This window comes from Ovis aries, chromosome 3, assembly GCF_016772045.2.
Source record: "Ovis aries strain OAR_USU_Benz2616 breed Rambouillet chromosome 3, ARS-UI_Ramb_v3.0, whole genome shotgun sequence".
In the NCBI taxonomy this organism is placed as follows: domain Eukaryota; kingdom Metazoa; phylum Chordata; class Mammalia; order Artiodactyla; family Bovidae; genus Ovis; species Ovis aries.
In genome coordinates, this window is record NC_056056.1 from 181,290,296 (window position 1) to 181,309,300 (window position 19,005).

The 19,005-nt window shown below is 49.9% G+C and overlaps 1 protein-coding gene across 2 annotated transcripts in view; it reads right to left on the bottom strand.

Annotated features, from left to right (window-relative positions):
* Positions 1-18,741, bottom strand: part of RAC2 (Rac family small GTPase 2) — a 31,175-nt gene extending 12,434 nt beyond the window's left edge. Inside the window, exons 1-2 of one of the 2 annotated variants that reach the window (XM_060414176.1) lie at positions 5,341-18,741; positions 2,977-3,048 (exon numbers count right to left, since the gene is read on the bottom strand). In XM_060414176.1, the coding sequence (XP_060270159.1) occupies positions 2,977-3,048; positions 5,341-5,675 (407 nt within the window). In that variant the 5' untranslated portion in view covers positions 5,676-18,741. The other variant, XM_027967761.2, reaches the window with a different exon arrangement.
* Between the last annotated feature and the right edge of the window lie 264 nt (positions 18,742-19,005).

Genomic DNA, 19,005 nt, shown 5'->3' on the forward strand with positions numbered 1-19,005 from the left:
GGTGGCTGAGTTCCAGCACCCTCTCAGGGCAGACTGGAGCACGCCCTCTCTGCCAGCCAGGGTGGTCCAGTCACTACAGAGCGCCAGCGAGGGGCTCAACTCTGTTCTAGCAGCCGGTCTAGTGAACTAGACGGACCAGGGCCCTGTCCTCACAGAGCTGCCATCCCAGCAGGAGAAGTCAGATCAAGATGGGCAGCGGAGACCATCCAGCGGGTGTGGAGGGATGGGGGAGGCCTGGGTGGAGGGAGGGATTGTTTAGACCAGGGTCAGAGATGGGCTGCTTCAGCAGGGAACTGAGTGATGGGAAGGGGCGGGTGCAGAGGCCTGGGGGAGGCTGGCCTGTCTGGTCCCCAAGGACCAAAATGGAGTGGGTAGGAAATGGCTTTTGAGAGGGGAATTTCAGCAAGGTATTCCTCTATCTAGTTTTTGCATTTGAAAGCTCACCTGGGTTTCCCTTTGAGAGTGGTCATAAGGAGAGGGTAAGGGGGAGATCCTCTAGGTCACAAACACCCCATAGCAGGGTCTTCCTACCTCGTCTTTGTATCTCCAATGCCCAGCACCTGACCATCCACAGAGCAGGCCTCAGTCTCCCCATCTGTGAGACGTGGCTTTGACTTCGAGCTCTTATCCCCCAACCCTAGGCAGTAAGTTGAACTCGCTCTCTCTTATCTGATCTGATTCTTGTGGCACAGGCCTCTGGCCCCAGCAAACCCTGCCACCCTGAGCCCCAGAGCCCTCCTGACCTTTATCTCTCTGCCGGAGATCTCAGGCTGCCTGTTTCCCCCAACTCTACTCTCTCCAACTGTCCCCACCCTCCAGTGTCAAGGGCTCAGGGTGGCTTATTTTCCCCTCTCTGTCACAGGAGTGCAGGCTTTGAAGCAGGAGCCCCTCTAGGGGCTTGTCCAGAGACAAGTGACTCCGTATGGAAGACAAAGAGGGAGGGGTGCAGGTCTGGCTACATACCAGGCCGGGCCCAACACAAAATGAAAATGTAGGGCCCCTTGTTCAAATATTAAGAATTTGGGGATGGGGGCCTCAAGCATTAAATGAAGTGCAGGAGCCTCCTGTGTGGGACGCTGTGAGCCTGCCTGGATGGCCCACCTGGGAGCAGGCCCTGATCTCTGACCCAGCTCCTCAGACTCCTGGGAAGGTAAACCCTGTCTGGTCCATCCTCTCTGTCCTGTAAAGTTGTCTAGGACCACCGAATCTGCTCGGGGCCACCAGGGGTTGCTGAGAGCACCTGGCCCTTCCTTGGCCTCTGCTGGTCCCCCTACCTTGCATCAGAGAACTCACCTCCCATCTCCCTGCATAGGGAAGGTGCATGGGCAGGGAACTTGGCACCTCCCAGCCCTGCCCCATTTCTTAAAGAAAGAGAAACTGAGGCTCAGAAAGGGGAAGCATTGGGTCTAAGGCCTTTGAGCAGTTAGGCCCTTCAGATCATCTGTGACAGGCAGGGGCAGGAGAGTAGGTGGTGCCAGCGACAGTCCTGGTGACAATGACCTTCTGCAGCAGCTGGTTGGCCTAATGCTGCACCTGCCTCCCTGCCACGTCTAGAGCCCACCATCCTCAGCACCAGGAGGCGCTGAGAAACGTTTGGAGTTGGATGGTAAGTGGGCAGATACAGGTTGATGCGAAGGGGGGCACTGGTGCCCCGATGGGGAATTGGGAACAGAACCAGGCTAGAAATTGCTTTCCCAGGTTTCCTGCCCTCTGCCCTCTCCTAGCTGCCATCCTCCTGCCTGGGCTGGGGTCCCTGAGGCAACTGGAGCCTGGCGCCTTGTGCCAGGGAGAAATAGAGAGATCCTAGGCCACCTGGTGACCCTGGAGGGCAAGTCCCTTAGCTTCTGTGAGCCTCAGCTCCCCCCACAGACACTGTGGGACTAAAATAATCCCAACTCCTCCCACGAGCATCAGATGAGTTCACACACGTGTGACATTTCCAGGCACCAGCACCCAGTAGGCCCTTGAGAGATGATAGCTGTGATCTATCCTCCTAGGGCCTCTCCATAAAGTTCAATTCAGGTCAACTCAAAATATATACATCATTTCTAAGATAACGTGTAGATTATACTGCATGTAAGACCCTAAGTCCCTTAAAGAACTGGAGATGGCCCCCCGCCCTCTGTAGACTCTTGATCATGGAAAAGATCAGATGAAGTCTGTCTAGGGAGTGAGAGACCCCTTCAGGCTATGTCAGAAAGGCTTTCTGGAGGAGGGATGCTGGAGCTGGCCTGGAGGACTTAGACGCATGGGCATGGGAAGGAAGAGCACTCGAGGCAGAAGGAAGAGCTGGAGCAAAGATCCCGAAGTAGAAATGTCTAGGGTGTGTTTGGTGACCAGGCGGCCAGAAACAGAAGAAGAAGTGAAGAACTGGGTGGTGAAGCCAGAAGGGAAGGTTGGAGAAGGCCACGCAGAGCCTTGGGTGCTGTGCTGCAGAGCTGGGGGGCTGTCGTGAGGGAGTGGGGCCACCGAGCATCAAGGAGAGAGGAGCTGGTGCTTCCGTTCACCCCACATACTCCTCCATACCTGCAAATCAGTGACAGCCCTGCTCCACATCCAACACAAGGGTGGGTCCTGAGTGGTCTCCAGTGGCACTGTCCTCTCCCCCTGCACACGTGTGTGCCCTGACGTCTCCAGTCTCCCCATGTTTAGGCCCTCCTCCTGCACCCACTCCACTCTGTCCCAGTCCCCTTCCACCCAGCTCTGCTCAGGCCAGCTCTCCATGTCTCCCTGCCTGAAGGCCCCGCTCCCTAGCTTGGCTCCTGCGCCTCTCTCCGCTCTGGGAGCCCGGGGTGCTCATCCTGGCACAGGTGGCTACCTCCCCGTCTGGATCAGCAGGCCCAAGACTGGCTGGAGCCTGACCCCCAAGTGCCCACACAGGCCCGGCACACAGGAAGTGCCTGAAAGGGGGGTGGGCCTGGTGGTCCATGCATGTCTCCCCAGCCTCCGAGCGTCCCACCCACATGCAGAACTCACACGGTGGGGATGTACTCTCCAGGGAAGGCGTTGGTGGTGTAGCTGATGAGCAGGCAGGTCTTGCCCACGGCTCTGAAAGACAGGAAGTTCAAGAGGACAGCAGTCAGGGGCCCTGCCTGAGACCTAGGGAGGTTTACTGAGGACCTCCACGGTCCCTTAGCCCAGCCCTCAGGGGAGACCCAAGCCCCACCTCCGCGGGCCTCAGTGTCCCCATCTGAGAATTTCTGTATCAGCGTTATCACACTGAGATGTTTGTTAAAGGACAGACTTTGGGGTCCTACCCGAGATTCTGAATCATGAGTATGGCGTGGATCTGGGAATTTGTAACAGGCTTTCCCAGGTGACTCTGATGTGAAACAGAGGATTAAGAGCAGCGGGTCCCCAGGAGGTTCCCAAAGCCTGACTAGGGCTCTGCCATTACTGCCCTGGGATCCAGATCCTTCATCACCCACCCAGCAGGAATGCGCTCTCAGGCAAGCCGCATAACCTCCCCATGCCTCAGCTTCCCCGTCCAGAAAACAGGGATGAGATGAGTCCAGAGACGTAAATTAGATGAAGCCGGTAAAAGACTGAAGCACAGTCCTGGCACAGCAGAGCAGTTACCAAATGTAGGGGACTGCCTGACCCTCTCCTTCCCCTCCCACCTCACCAGAGGGTGTGGCCGGTAAGAGCCTGGAGTTCGGGAATCAGAGAGACCAGGGCTCAAATCCCATGAGGTCGTAAGCAAATGACTTAACTTCTTTGAGCTACAGTTTTCCCACCTGTAAGACGGGCCTAATATGAGGGTTGTTGGGAGGATAAAACAGAGGAGCGTGAGGAAGCCCAGGGCCTGCACACAGTAAGCACTAAGTTAGTAGTGAGTGCCGTGATTGGTGCTGTCTGCGCCCTGAATCTGCTGGGCTGGGAGGGGGCGGGGGCCACAGGTAGCCCTGGGCCTTCCCCTGCTCCACTTGGTTTCGTCACTTCTGGCTCTGAAGGGGGCCACCCGCCCTTTTCTCTCCTCGTCCCCTCCCACCTCCCCGCCTGCCAGCAAGGTACCTCTGAGTGACTGGAACGTTGCGGCTTCCGCCCTCCCCTCCTCATATCAGATACAAAGCAGAAGTGAGCAGGACTGGACAGGCGGGCAGAGCCGTGTATCACAATCAGCTAAAGGCTGCCTGATAAACCAGCCCCCACCCCCACTATCCCCACCCTACTGCCATGATAAACCAGCCCCCTACCACTACCCCACCTTGAACAGGAAAGTCAAGTCTCTTAAGGCCTCAGGCTGCCCCTCTGTAGGATGGGAGGCCTGGACGAGAGGCCTGCCGGCTAGAACATGCTGGAATACGTTGGGGTTGGATGGACCTGCAGAAAACTTCAGGAGGTACCTTTGTGTTGGACCCTGAGGCAGTGTTGCTGGCAGGCCCAAGAGATGGGATATCAAACCTGTCATTTTACAGATGAGGAAACTGAGGCCTGTAAGGGCACATGACAAGCTAAGGTCACAGAGATCCGACCGCTGAGAAGGGCCTTCAGTTCAAGCCTGGGCCGTCCCCCACAGTCCCCCCCACCCCGCCCTCCTCCTGCCCTAGCGCTGCTTCTCACGCCCCTCCCCCTCTGCTCCTCACCCACATCCCCCACACCACCTCCCCAGCCAGGCAGGCTGAGACTTGGAAGGCAAGCTTTACCGAGCGCACATACGTGCAGGACAACCACTCAAAATAGCTCAAGCGACCCGACGTCAACCCTGAGGGCATGGACCTCTTCCCAGATGGCCAAGCTTTGGTTCAGAGAGGCACTATGACTTGCAAAAGGCCGCACAGCAAAGCAAGTCAGGGGCTAGAGCCCAGGTCAGCCTGGGGCCCCACCCCCCACCGGCAGCCACAGATTTAGAGACCAAAGTCCCATAGGAGACCAGCCCCAGCTCTCAGGGCGCAGGCGAGAGGCCCCAGGTAACACTTAAGCGCAGTCTTTTACCCAGGCAATTTCCGGGATGAGTAGGGCAGAGAGTGAAGCTGTGTGCAGCCCACTCCTGGGGTTCCCTCTGGGCTCTGGGAGAAAAAGGGAGCAGTTCCTCTGGCTGCCTCCTAGGGACCCCTCTGTCTGCAGGCAGGGGGCTTCCCCAGGGACTCCAGGGTGGGAGGGCCCCAGGGCTACCCCCGGAGGGAGCTGTGAGCAAGTCCAGCTAGATACCTACCCATCTCCCACCACCACACACTTGATGGCCTGCATGGTGTCCGAGGCCTGGGGGCTGGTAGTGGTGACAGCTCAGAGCCCCAACGTTTCTGCAGGCGCGCGGGGTGTGGAGAGCTGGAGAGGCGTCCTGAATGAGGAGCAGCAGCAGCGGGACAGGAGGCAGGAGGAAGCGGAAGGGGAACTTACCCAAGCCTCTGCCCCCACGGCCGTTTGCAGAAGGCGGAGCGTGCGGTCTGGCAGAACGGCTCCAGGGCAGGGTGGCCCTCGGGTGCTGGGCTGGGCCCTTGCCAGCCCCACGGGTATCGCTGCTCTGAGGCACCAGCAAGAGATCTGGGGACCCTCAGGGCTGGAGACGTACTTCCACAGGCAGAGCCAGAGCTGTTCTCTAAGAACCGGAGGCTTCCAAGAGTGTAGTTCACCTCCGTTCTAAGCAATAAGCATTTAATGAGCACCTGTTCTGTCCCAAGCACAGGAGCTAGTACTCGTGAGCCCAGGATGTGAGTGGGGAGATACAGCTTCATCACAGGGGTCCATAAAACAAACTAGGAAGTAATGGGGGCACAGAGGACTGGCAGGGAGGGGATCTCAGAGTCACACAGAGGGTGAGCTGGGACCTTCAGGGTGGCACTTGAGCAGGTACGTTAAAGCTGGTGTCAGAGAAAGGGCACTCCAGAGGGGACTGCCTAGGCAAGACAGGAAGACTTCCCTGAGCAAGGGCCAGTGTGGAAGCCCCTGAGTGTGCAAGGATGGGGGAAATATGATGAGGCAGGAAGAGAGGTGGGGAGTCAGCTGATGGAGAAGGGGAAACGGAAGTGACTGGTAGTGCCACACCTGCTGGGCCCTGTGCTGGAGGGAGCCCACGGACAGGCGCCCTGGCTCAGGAGCTGTGGCCCGTTTAAACGATGCTGAAACTGAAGGTCTGGGGCTTAGGTTGATTCACGAGGACTGCCCAATCTGAAGTCAAACCCAGGGTCAGGTGACTCCAAGCTCCTCTGTCACCCCAGCTGCTGTCTGGGGGACAAAACCTGAGTTCTGCAGCTGGGGTAGGGCAGGAGAGTGAGCCCGCTCGGCCTCCAGGAGACTCAGGATCCCAGGGGCACTGGTTTTCTGCAGGGAGCTCCAAGTTCACCTAGCTGTTACTCTCATCGCTAGTGCTCCCCACACCCAGCACCCTTCTGGCTCTAGGGACAAGGGGAGGGAGGCAATGGGCAGAGTCGCTCACTGGTCACTCAGGACAACCCAGGAGACTGCCCAGAGAGTGTGGAACACCAGGTGCTGGGTCAATGACCCCTCTCCCACCAACAAACACGAGGAGCTGAACCTTCCTGAACCTTCCACGCAAGCTACAGGGTTGCCAAAAATGGCTTCCACAGAAAAGGAAAGGTCCTCCCTGAGGACCTGCTCTAAAAAACTTGGCCAGCCAATGATTAAAACTCACCAACCAACTCTGATGTCTTTTCTCTGTGCTTTGCATGGGCTGAGTGGAGACAATGCAAAGCCTTAATGGCACCCAGCCAGGGTCAGGAAGGTCAAGGGTCCCCCCTACAACCCAGACTGGGCACCTCACAGGCCACCTAAGGACTTTGTTTTGGCTACTCCCCCCAAATCCACATTCTTTTCCCAACCACTGGGATCCCATAGGGTAATCTCTGTGTTAATCTAACGAAAACAATGTACTCAATGCAATCCTGGATTGGATCCTGAAACAACGGGGGAAAAAAGGATATTAATGGAAAAGGCAGTAAACTCCAAGACAAATTTGAAATTAAATAGTAGTATTATACTAAGGTTAAGTTCTGTGGTTATATAAATGCTGTGAACATAAGAGAAAACTGATTGAAGGATACGGTGAATTCTATCACTGTCCTTGCAATTTTTCAGTAAATCTAAGTTTATTCCAAAATAAAATGTTTATTTAAAAAGAAAATAGAAGAATGCACCTCTTTAGGAAGACACAGACAATGCAAATGGCCACGTGACTTGGAAGCGGATATGTGTACTGTGTTTCATCCCCCGTTTGTCCGCTGGGGTGGAACTCCCTTGTGCAGTGAACAATCTACTCAACTGTACATGGCCATGATGGCCCTAAATTTGTACCTGCCCTCCATGCTGAGAAAGCCAATCTCCAGGACAACACAAACAAAATCTTCCCTGACTTAGGGCCACCTGAATCCCTCCTTCCTTCTGCGAACATCCATTATATACCACTTGAATACCTAGCTCTGGGCTTGGCACTGCAATGGATACAAAACCAGGAAGACGAGAAGCTGCCCCCGAGGAACCTATAACCTGTAACAAGAGTGACTCAGAGGCCTGGGGACCACAGATTATCTTGGGATGGCCCCAATCTGCAGGTAGCCCTATGGCTGTGAGGACAGGGCAGGGATGGCAGGAGAATAAATAGGGAGTAGGGCAGCCTGGGTGACCACCAGGTGTCTGCAAAGCAAGAGGAGAAGTAGCAGTCTCTGCGGGCCTCCAGTGAGGTTACCACTGCTCTAAACCCTGGCTGGTGGTGTCTCTATTATTCCCCCACTTTACAGATGAGAAAACTGAGGCCCAGAGTGATTGATGAATTTGCTCAGAGTGACTCGATGCACTTGTAACCATTACACTGGAAGCCTCGTTTTGCAGATGGGGCATCTGAGGCTCCTGTGCATGTGATCAAGACCAAGATACAGCAGCAGTGGCCTCCTCTCCAGGCCTCTTCACTTTTTCTTTTTTGTTTTTAATTATCTATATTGAGACATAGTTCACATACATTAAATGAATCCATTTAAAGTGTTCAATTCCATTCATTTTCACAGATACTGGTTTGGCCCAAAAGTTCATTCAAGTTTTTCCATAACATCTTACAGAAAACCCAAGTGAACTTTGGGTTCATTTGGCCAACCTGATACATATATGCATGAAATCTCTACCACAGTCAAGACGCCAAACATCAGAGAACTTTCCCACTCTTGTGGAAGGTTTCTTCTCAGCCCTGCACATCCACTCCCCCACCCTTGTACCCCCACAGAGAAGCTTTGATCTGCTTTCTATCATTACAGATTACCATGCATTTTCTAGTGTTTCCCATAAACGGAATCACAGTATTCAGCCTCTTGCAAAAGGTTTCTTTCCCTCGGCGTGTTTTTGAGCTCCATCCGAGCTGTTGTATGCCCATGGTCCATCCCCTTTCGTTAGTGAGCAGTTCCATCCAGGGATGTATCACAGTTTGGTTACTCATTCAGGCCTCTCTTAACCACACTGTGCAAGCTCACTGACTCACAGAAGCACGGGGTCTCTGGGCACACGCAGAGGGATCACAGAGGCCATCTTTATCCAGCCCTGCCTCTGCACTTCCAGTATCCAAGGCTTGGCCCATGAAGCAGCTGCCCAGTCCAACTCACATACCTCCAATGATGGGGAACTCATTCCCTTAGGGGACAGTCCCTTCCACCTTGGGCAGCCGGGCCTGTTAGAAAACCCTTCCTCATTTTCAGCCCAACTCACCTCCCTAGATCGTGCTCACAGAGGTCCTAGTTCTGATCCAGGGGCTGCTCAGGTCAGCTTCCTCCCCCCACCACAAGCCTTAGCATTCTGGAAGCATCCAGCAGTGTACTGGTAAATGTTTAACCTGTAGCTGTTGTTCAGGTATCTTTGCTTGTGTATAGTATCATGTGACATGATTGCATCAAAATGCATTTATCCCATCTCCTGTTACTGGATATGCATGAGGCTTGCAATGTTTGCTTTACAAATAGTTCTGCTGTGGATATTTATGGATACCTGAAGCTGGTGGGTGAGGTTTCTCTAGAAGAGGGATGGCAGAGCTGTCGGGCACCTACATCTTTCACCTAAATGCAGAGCGAAAAGTCATTTTTCAGGGATCCTCATGGTCCACACACTCGCCCACATTTGGCTTTGTAAGACTTTTTGCCAACTTCATGGGTGTGAATTAGCATCTTGTTGCAGCTGTAATCTATACTAACTTGTTTCTAGTGAGGTTGAGCATCTTTATCAGACACTGATGACTCCTGTTCCATAAATTATCTTGTCATATCTCTTGTCCACATCTGTACTCTCTGATACTTATTTGGTGAAGTTCTTTATATAATTTTCAAACTTAAATTTACTATATGCATTACGAATCTTTCTTCCAGTCTTCAAGATGTCTTATAATCAGTTGTGACTTTTAATACATAAAATTTTCACTTGGATGCAGTCTGATTTAAATTTCTTTTCTAATAACTTGTGCTTCTGGAGTGAGTTTTGCTTACAAAGTTCTGTCTTATTCCCAACTTCATCAAGATATTCTACTGCATTTTCTTCTAAAGCTTCTAAAGTTTCATTTACTACATTTAGGTCCTTAAACATTTGGGATGGATTTTAGGCTGTGGTAAAATAAGATTTCTTCAGTTTTCATGAGATTAAGGATTTAATTTCACCATTGCCATAACCAATTACTCCAGACCACTTTAAGAATAATTGTTTCAGTTCAGTTCAGTTCAGTCGCTCAGTCGTGTCCGACTCTTTGCGACCCCATGAATAGCAGCACGCCAGGCCTCCCTGTCCATCACCAACTCCCAGAGTTCACTCAGACTCACGTCCATCGAGTCGGTGATCCCATCCAGCCATCTCATCCTCCGTCGTCCCCTTCTCCTCCTGCCCGCAACCCCTCCCAGCATCAGAGTCTTTTCCAATGAGTCAACTCTTCACATGAGGTGGCCAAAGTACTGGAGTTTCAGCTTTAGCATCATTCTTTCCAAAGAAATCCCAGGGCTGATCTCCTTCAGAATGGACTGGTTGGATCTCCTTGCAGTCCAAGGGACTCTTAAGAGTCTTCTCCAACACCACAGTTCAAAACCATCAATTCTTCGGCGCTCAGCCTTCTTCACAGTCCAACTCTCACATCCATACATGACCACAGGAAAAACCATAGCCTTGACTAGATGTTTAAACTTTGTTTATTTGCTTTTGGCTGCACTGGGTCTTTGTTGCTGCCCAGGCTTTTCTCTAGTTGTGGAGAACAAGGGCTACTCCCTAGCTGTGCTGCACAGGCTTCTCCTTGCCGCGGTTTCTCTTACTGCGGAGCGCGAGCTCTCCAGCACGCAGGTTTCAGTAGCTGTGGCACTTCGGGCTCAGTTAGTTGCGCTCCTGGACTCTGGAGCACAAGCTCAGTAGTTGTGATATATGGGCTTATTTGCCCAGCAGCAAGTGGGATCTTCCCCAAACAGGGGTCGAACCTGTGTCTCGTGTGTTGGCAGGTGGATTCTTAACCACTGAACCACAAGAGAAGCCCCAGCACCGTTTTTAATTTGTTTCCATTTGGGGGCTGCACTGGGTCTTCATTGCTGGGACTTTCTCTGGCTGTGGCAAGTGGGTGCTACTCTTCTTTGCTTCCCTTCTTGCAGAGCACAGGCTTCAGTACTCGTGGTGCCTGGGCTTAGTTGCTCGGCAGCATGTGCGATCTTCCTAGACCAGGGATCAAACCTGTGTCTCCTACGTCGGCAGGCAGATTCTTAACCACTGGACCACCAGGGACATCCCAGCAGCACCGTTAATGAGCTCAGCTGCCTGTCTTGTCACCAGTGAGCTGCAGCCGAGCTGTCCACAGCAAGTGTGTCTGTGAGTGTGTGAGTCTGTTCCTAGCTTCTCCATCTATTGGTCTATGTGTCCACCTTGGAGCCAGCATCATGCTGCCTTAATTACTGAAATTCTGTGTTAGGTCATTATATTCAGAAGGGCTAAGTCTCCTCTCAAACTTTTTCGAAGTTGTTACAGTTGTCACTAACCATTTGCTCTTTCACAGAAATTTTAGAATCAGCTTGTCAAGTTCCAAGAAAAACTATGACAGGATTTTGATTAGAATTCTGTTCAATTTATAGAAGAATTTGGAGAGGATTGACATCTTGGTAACATCCTTCAATCTTCCTACCATTAACATGTCATATTTCTTCTTTATAGCTTTCAATAAAATTTTATAATTTCGCCCAAGAAATGTCATGCACTTTTAAAGTAAGATTTATCCCTTGATACCTTATTACTTTCAGTGTCATTATAGCTAACACTTTTTAAAATGTCATTTTCTGTTTGTTGCTTATACATAGAAAAATGTCAAACATTGTAGATTGCACTTATATATATGGCAACCTGGATGGAAATTCTTATTATAATTTATGGAGAGTTTCTTACTAACGAGTCTGTTTTTGTAGACAGTCTTATCTGTGAAAAATGACAGTTTTATTTCTTCCTTCCCAATTTTTATAACATAACTCCTTGGGTTGAATAGAATCAGTGATGGCAGGCATCTTTGCTTATTTCTGATTTTAAAAAGAATGCTTCTAAGTAATTAACCTCCAATTAAAATAAATACATTTATATTTTAAAAAAAGAATGCTTCTAGTATTTCACCACTGAATGCGATGCAGGGTCTTCTTGGCAGATATTATTATCGTATATTATTATCAGTTAAAGAAACTTCCTTGCTATTCTTAGTAATAACAGCTTTATCTTGATCATAAGTGTTTAGTTTTGAGTGCTTTTTTTTTTCTTATGTATCTATGGTGATACTGAGAATAATATTAATACATTCCCTGATGTTCACTTGGGGCTTCCCTGGCAGCTCAGCAGTAAAGAATCTGCCTGCAGTGTAGAAGACATGGGTTCAATCCCTGGCTTAAGAAGATCCCTTGGAGAAGGAAATGGCAACCCACTCCAGTATTCTTGCCTGGGAAATCCTGTGGACAGAGGAGCCTTGCAGGCTGCAGCCCATGGGGTTGCAAAAGAGTCGGACATAATGTAACAACTAAGCAAACAAACGTTCACTTACCAATGAATTAGGGAAGTCAGGTTTAGTCCTGCATAAACCTAATTTAGTCTATCTGGGAAATGCTGCTAACTATCCCCCAATAGCCATTCTCCATTTCTTTTTAAGAACAGAGCTCCAAGATTTGTAGCCAACCCTAAGCATACCCAGCTGAAGTCCACGTCTCTCAGTGTCCCCGGCAACAAGATGCGGTCCCGTAATTACACTGGGAGGAAAAGGGTATGAATGGAGTGCAGTTTGTATTACCATCTCCTTGAAGGCTATGCCATGTGTCCTGTTCATCTTTTTTTCCTCTCCACTGGACAGGAAGTATTGATAGAAATACTGCCGCAATCCTGGATGTGTGGGAGATGGTGGATTTGAACAATTCACATCTGGATGTGAGAGAGAAATACACCTTGTCTTCTTTAAGCCACTGTGTTTGGAGGTTTTTTGGTTACAGCAGCTTAAACTGTACCCTAAGAAATGCAGTCATGATGATTGTCTTTGATATATTGCTGGCTTCAAACTGCCAGTATTGGTGGGGGACCCCAATTTCATCAGTGAGATTTGCCAGTAATTTTCCTTTTTCACATTGTCTTTTTTTTTTTTTTTTTTTGAGGGGAAGGTATCAAAGTTATACTAGTTTCATGAAATGAGTTGGCAGTAGTTATCTTTTTTTCCATTTTTAGAGAAGTTTGGGTAATGTTGTATTGTCTCTTCACTGAATATTTTGTAATATTTGTAAAGTTATCTGTGCTAGTTTGGGATGATGTAGGAGGAGGGGGTGGTAGATTTTAAACTACTAATTCAATTTCTTTAATAGATACAGAGCTATTCAAAATTTCAATTGCTTTTCAAGTCAATTTTTGTCTATTTTTCTAGAAATAGCCAATGTATTTTTCTATTTTGCTTGGGTTTTCAAATTCACTGATATAAAGCTATTCATAGTATTATTTTGTATCTTTTTAATCTCTACTTTTTAATTTTTGTTATATCCCTTCTTTTCATTCTACGTTGATTATTTTTGTCTCCAAACTTTGTTCTTGTTTCCCAAATATGTTCATGTTATTAGTCTTTTCAAAGAACCAATTTTTGGCCTTGTATATCGTTTCTACTATACAATTTTTTCCACTTAATTTCTGGTCTTTGAGTTTATTCTATTGTTCTTATTTTAGTTCTCAGTTTTGAATGCTTAGGTCATGAATTTTCAGCCTTGTTTTGTTCCTCATATAAGCTCTTGAGGCTATAAATTTTTCTCAAATACTACTTTAGCTACAGCTTATAGCTTTTTTTAAATTGTGGTACACTTTTGATGTGTAATATTTTATTGTGTTTTAGTTCTAAGTATCTTAGGGTTTTCATTATTATTTTTTGACTGTGTCATTTGAAAATGTGTTTTAATCTTCAAATGCTGGGGAAAGGGGTTTTTTTTGTTTTGTCTTCCTAACGGTATTGTGGTCACAAAGCATGGACTGTATTTCACTGATTCATTTAAATTTTTGAGACTTGCTTCATGTATGACCTAGTATGAGGTTTGTTTTTTCACAAATGTATAGGTTCTTCATACAATTGAATTTATTTACGAAACAGAAAGAGACACACAGGCTTAGAGAACGAACACATGATTGCCCAGTGGGGAGAGATGGTTAGCAAGTTTTGAATGCGTACTGCTATATTTCAAATGGATAACAAACAAGGACCTACTGTATAGCACATGGAACTCAGCTCAATGTTATGTGGCAGCCTGGATGGGAAGGGAGTTTGAGGGGGAATGGATACATGGATGTGTATGGCTGAGTCCCTTTGCTGTTCAACTGAAACTATCACAACATCATTAATCGATTATATCCCAGTGCAAAATAAAAAGCTTAAAAATAAATGTGTACCTCTTCAGTGTTGCATGTGTGTCTCATGAGTCAAAGATGTTAACTGTCTGCTTAAATTGTTTATATCATTACAGATTGCTTTCGTTTGCCTCTTGATCTATCAGCTCCTGAGAAGGGTATTGATATGCTAACTCTCGCACTATACTGGCGAATTTCTCAGTTCTTGTAATTCTGTTGCTTTTTACTTTTGCTTTATAAATCTTTGGGCTGTATCATCAAATGCATAGAACTTTAAAATTGTTAAATCTTCATAAAAATGTTAACCTTTCCTTAGAATAGCAGCCAACATTTTCTGAGTCTTCCTTGTATTCTAATATCTGGCACTGATATGGAACTTAGTAAATTGTTACAGAAATAAGAATTTTTAAATTAAAACAAAACAAAACCAAACAATGGGACCAAGTTGCGCTGTGTGTCTCTGGTAGGCCCCCTAGAGGCAGCACTAGGAACTGATTTGAGTGGAGGCTCACTCTGCCTTGGTCAGCCCCAGGCTCAGCATCACAATCAAGAAATGTCAGAAAGGGGTGTCCAGGGAAGTCCCTGGCCGTCTGGTATTTAAGCTTCTACACTTCCACTGCAGGGGTCATGGGTTCGAATCCTAGTCAGGGCACCAAGATCCCACACGCCACGCAGTGTGGCCAAAAATTTTTTTTTTAATTTAAAAATTAAAAAAGAAGAAAATGAAGAGAAGGGGTGACTAGCTCCAGGCAGTCCCCATTGATGGAATCTGACCCCCAGCCTGGCATGGTCCTCCCAGAATGACTGGGCTCTGGAGTCAAATTCCTTGAGTTTTGGTTCAAACAGCCGCTGAGGGCTGTTTGCTCCCCTGGACCCCAACCCAGCTGCCTCTGCCGATCACTTCAGGCCACTTTCCACTTCCAGTCATCTCCCTCCTTCCTGCTAGAGGAGCCCAGAAGAGGCCCAGCAGCCTCCAGGGGGCAAGTCCAGGGCCCAGGGAGGGGATTTTGCGTGGGAGATTCCCCACAAAGCCCCGGATGCAGAGCACAGACCCCTTTCTTCATCAAGTGCTCTTCTTCTGCCCCTGGATCAGGTTTTGTGTCCCAGACACACCCAGGACCGAGCACAGCCAGGCCACTCTTGCTTCCCAGCCCTCAGACCCCAGAGGCCTCCCCGCATACCCTACATACCTCCGATTGATGGTCACTGAGAACTGCCCCTCCAGCCCTGGCTCCCCGGCCAGGTCACCCTCCTCTCGTTCACACTTCTGGTCCTGGGGTGCTGTCTTGACCTTTCTCTTACACCCCCTGGAGTCATCTCAGCCCTCTCTGGGTTCTATCACTGTCCCCAAAATAGGACCCCTGGATCTCGCTCCCCTGCCCACTGGAGGGGCTCCCCTGCCCCCGCAGATGGCCCACTGGTCCCTCCAGCCCCACAGCTTCCCCTGTCTCCCATCCCATTACAACACAACTATCCTAAACTGGGGCCTAGACAGCATCACTGCTATGCTTTTAAACTTTTTTGTTATTTTAATCTTTTGACATTACCTCTGAATGAGTAATACATTCACATGGTCTAAAACCCAAAAGGCACACAAGAACTGACCACGACAAGTCACGAAGAAGCCTGTCTTCTAGCCCAGCCACTCAGTCTCCTCCTAGAAAACCACCTTCATCGCCAATGTCCTTTGTGTCCTTCCGGAAGTATCCCGACAGAAAAAGGCGTTCATTATTTCCTTTATCTCACCCGCAAAGGGAGCACACGAGGCCTGGTGTCTCACACGTAGCTGGTTTCCATTTATTATTTACCTTCGAGTTTGTTCCGTAATTGCAGATAAAGAGCTTCCTCATTCGCTTTTGCCGCTGAACAGAATTCCATTGTTTCACGTGCTGGAGTTGGTCTGATCACTTCCTACTGAAGGATGGCTTGGTTTTCCTCAGCCTGTTTGCCCTCCAGCCGTGCTGCCCCGTATTACAACGTGCACACACCGTTTGGTCAGGTGTGAGTGTCTGAAGACTGCTGGGTGCTAGAGCTGCCGTTTGTCTCAAATCCCCTCCTGGGCTGTGTCAGCCATCCTCCCAGCAGCGGGGCATGAAAGCTCTTTTCTCCTCGTTCTCATCAATAGTCTTCTAGGTGCCTTTCTTATGTTTGATATTCCAAGAAGCCAAAAAAAGAGAAAGCGATGGCATCTTAATTTGCATTTCTTTTAACACGAGCGGGCATTTTTTCACAGCGTTGAAAGCCATCTGCATTTCCCTTTTCTGGGCATTGTGTTTTCATGCCCTTTGCCCATTTGCTTATTCTGGCTTGGTCTTTTTCACTGATTTTCATTTTAGGGAAATTAGTTCTTTGTCACATGGGTTACAACCACATTTACCCAGATTGTCACCATGTTATTAATAGTGGCTTGAACCAAGCAGACTTCTTCAGAAGCATGTCATTCAGTCTGTCTTTTCTTATCTGGCTCCTAGTTTCTTTGTAATTCTTAGAAGGGCCTCTGCCCTCCTGAAATTGCGTTTCTAGAGCCTTCTCTGGTTTCTCCTTGCTGTCATGATCTCGGTTTTACATTTGGCTAGTTGACACATCTGATATTATCACACTGTACCATATAAGGTACCACTCCTACCTTATTCTTTCCAAATGGCTACCCCCCTCTTTCCTTTTTCTTTTTTTGGCTGTGCTGGGTCTTCACTGTGGCATGCAGTCTTCTCTTTGCAGAACACAAGCTCCAGAGCATGCAGGCTCAATAGTTGTGGCTCACAGGCTTAGTTGTTCCAGCATGTGGGATCTTAGTTTCCCGACCAGGGATTGAACCCATGTCCCCTGCATTGGAAAGCAGATTCTTAACCACTGAACCACCAGGAAAGTCCTAGATGGCTGTCCCTTGACCAACACCATCTACCCCAAGAGTGTATCTTCTCCCCATTGCCTGAAGCGACCTTCATCTCATGCTACCTTCATACATAGGTTTAGTTAGCCTTGAACTGGGCAGCATTCCTGGGCTTTCCCTCCTCTCCGTCCAGCATCCAGGGCCTTGAGGGTTCTCCCTCCTGAATAGTTCCCCCTCCTTCTCTCACAGTCCATCTCACAGCCTGGCTCAGAACTCACCGTTTCTCTCCAGAGGTGTTCCGGTGTGTCAGTATCAGTGCTAGGGGGAGGTTTCTGGCATGTCAGTGGGAACCTGTTTCCCCCAGAGAAGGCCCACTCCCATCTGGTTAGGGCAGGAGGGTCTCGATGCTGGTCCCCACACACCTTCACCCTCTATCACCACCAGGCCAGACCCCAGAGGCCCTCCACTGCCCGCTCAGAGTGGTCTTGCACCCACCATTCTCCCTGCCCGAAATCGCTGCTCCTCCTCCCGCCAGGCCAGATGCTATGTCTCCCCAAGACTCTGCACTGCGCGTTCCCTGCCCTCAGCTCCCACCACTCACCTCTCCACTCCTCAGCTGCCGCCACTCACCTCTCCACTCCTCAGCTCCCGCCACTCACCTCTCCACTCCTCAGCTGCCGCCACTCACCTCTCCACTCCTCAGCTCCCGCCACTCACCTCTCCACTCCTCAGCTCCCGCCACTCACCTCTCCACTCCTCAGCTGCCGCCACTCACCTCTCCACTCCTTAGCACAGCCCCTGCCTTTACCATGAGCAGATAGGAGCAGGGACCACCCCCATCCTCCAGTCGGCCTGCCTGTCAGCCTTCAGGCCCCACATGAACCACACGGGACAAACCAAGGCACAGAGACCCCTTGGCTCCGAGCCCAGAGGCCAGGAGTCTTGGGGCAGCTTCTGCTCCATCCGCTCTCAGCGTTCCCTCCTCCCACACGGACCCCCAGCCATTGAACCGCATCACTCTCACCTTTTTCCTTGTGCCCTTGCTATGGTCAGTTGTCCAGCTCTGCCTGCTCTCAGGTGGGTGAGCTGGAGCCCTAACCCTAAGCAGGGAAGGGGAGGGAAGACACCTTCATCAGGCCCTGGCCTGGGGGGTGGGGAGGACCCTCCCGGACTGCAGGTCACCTGTACCACTCCAGGCTGACATGCGCTACTCAGTGCATATTCAACAACCTGCTGGGCACCGGGCCCTGGGGACATGGCCGTGGAAAAGGCCGAGACTCTGCCCAGGGGAGCTCAGAGCCGGCAGGGACACGGACTATAAAGAATATAATAAGTAGAATGAAATACAGGTGGTGAAAGTGCCCTGAGAAGATAACAAAGGAGGCTGGGGAGAAAAGAATGACACAGAAGGGCAGAGGCAGACTCAGTCTGACTAGAAACCAGGCTGAGTTCTCAAAGATCGAAGGCTGAGCACTGCAGGAGGGACCTGCCGAGGGCAAAGGTGGGGAGGAGCTCGAAGTGTTCTCAGGCGCAGCAAAAAGGCCCGTGGAGCTTGAATGAAGTGCACTAGGCCAAGTGGCCAGCAGGCCGACAGGCGCCAGGCACGACTGTGCAGGCAATCTGTGAACAGGGAAGCCACGGGAGCCACATCAATATGGGCCCCTCTGGTGGCCATGTGAGGAATAGAGCATTGTAGAACAGGGGCAGAAGCTGGGAGACTCTATCATCACAGAAATGTCCGCGTGAGACAGGATTGAGGCTAGGACCACCAAGGTGGTGGTGGAGAAGCTGTAAAGTGGCTAGACCCAAGATATATGCTGTGCGGTCTACAGGCTGATGGAGTCAAGGACGGTGCCAGTTTCATTCTTAGCAACTTGGCAGGTAGACGTGCCATTTAACCAGGAGGGGATGATGGTGGGAGGAGAGGGTTTGCAGGATGGGGAATTCAGGCTTCCATTCTGGAAATTTCGGTTGAGAAGACTATTGGACATGAGAATGTCAAGTATGGAGTTGGATGATGTGCCTGGAGCAGGGGAAGGAGCCAGACTAGAAATATAAGCGTGGAAAATCCCTCTTACCATATACTTGTCACTGAGTATGAAATATCTTGGGAGAGGGAGAGATATCTGTCCCCTCTCCAGGCTTTCCCAGACCCACCCTCACCCAGCTTCGGCCTCCTGCCCTGGCCCCACTTCTTGTCCTCCCTTCCACACCCCAGACAGCAGCTTATTCTCAGATTGCTCTTCCTGCTCAAGTTACCCAAAGCACCCTTAATTTCTCCCTACTTTGTTCTCCCAACCACACACTGGCTGCCTGCCTACCTCCCTACCCTCCACCCCCTACCCAGCCCATTCATGGGCTGCACACAGTGGTTGGAGAAAGTCCAC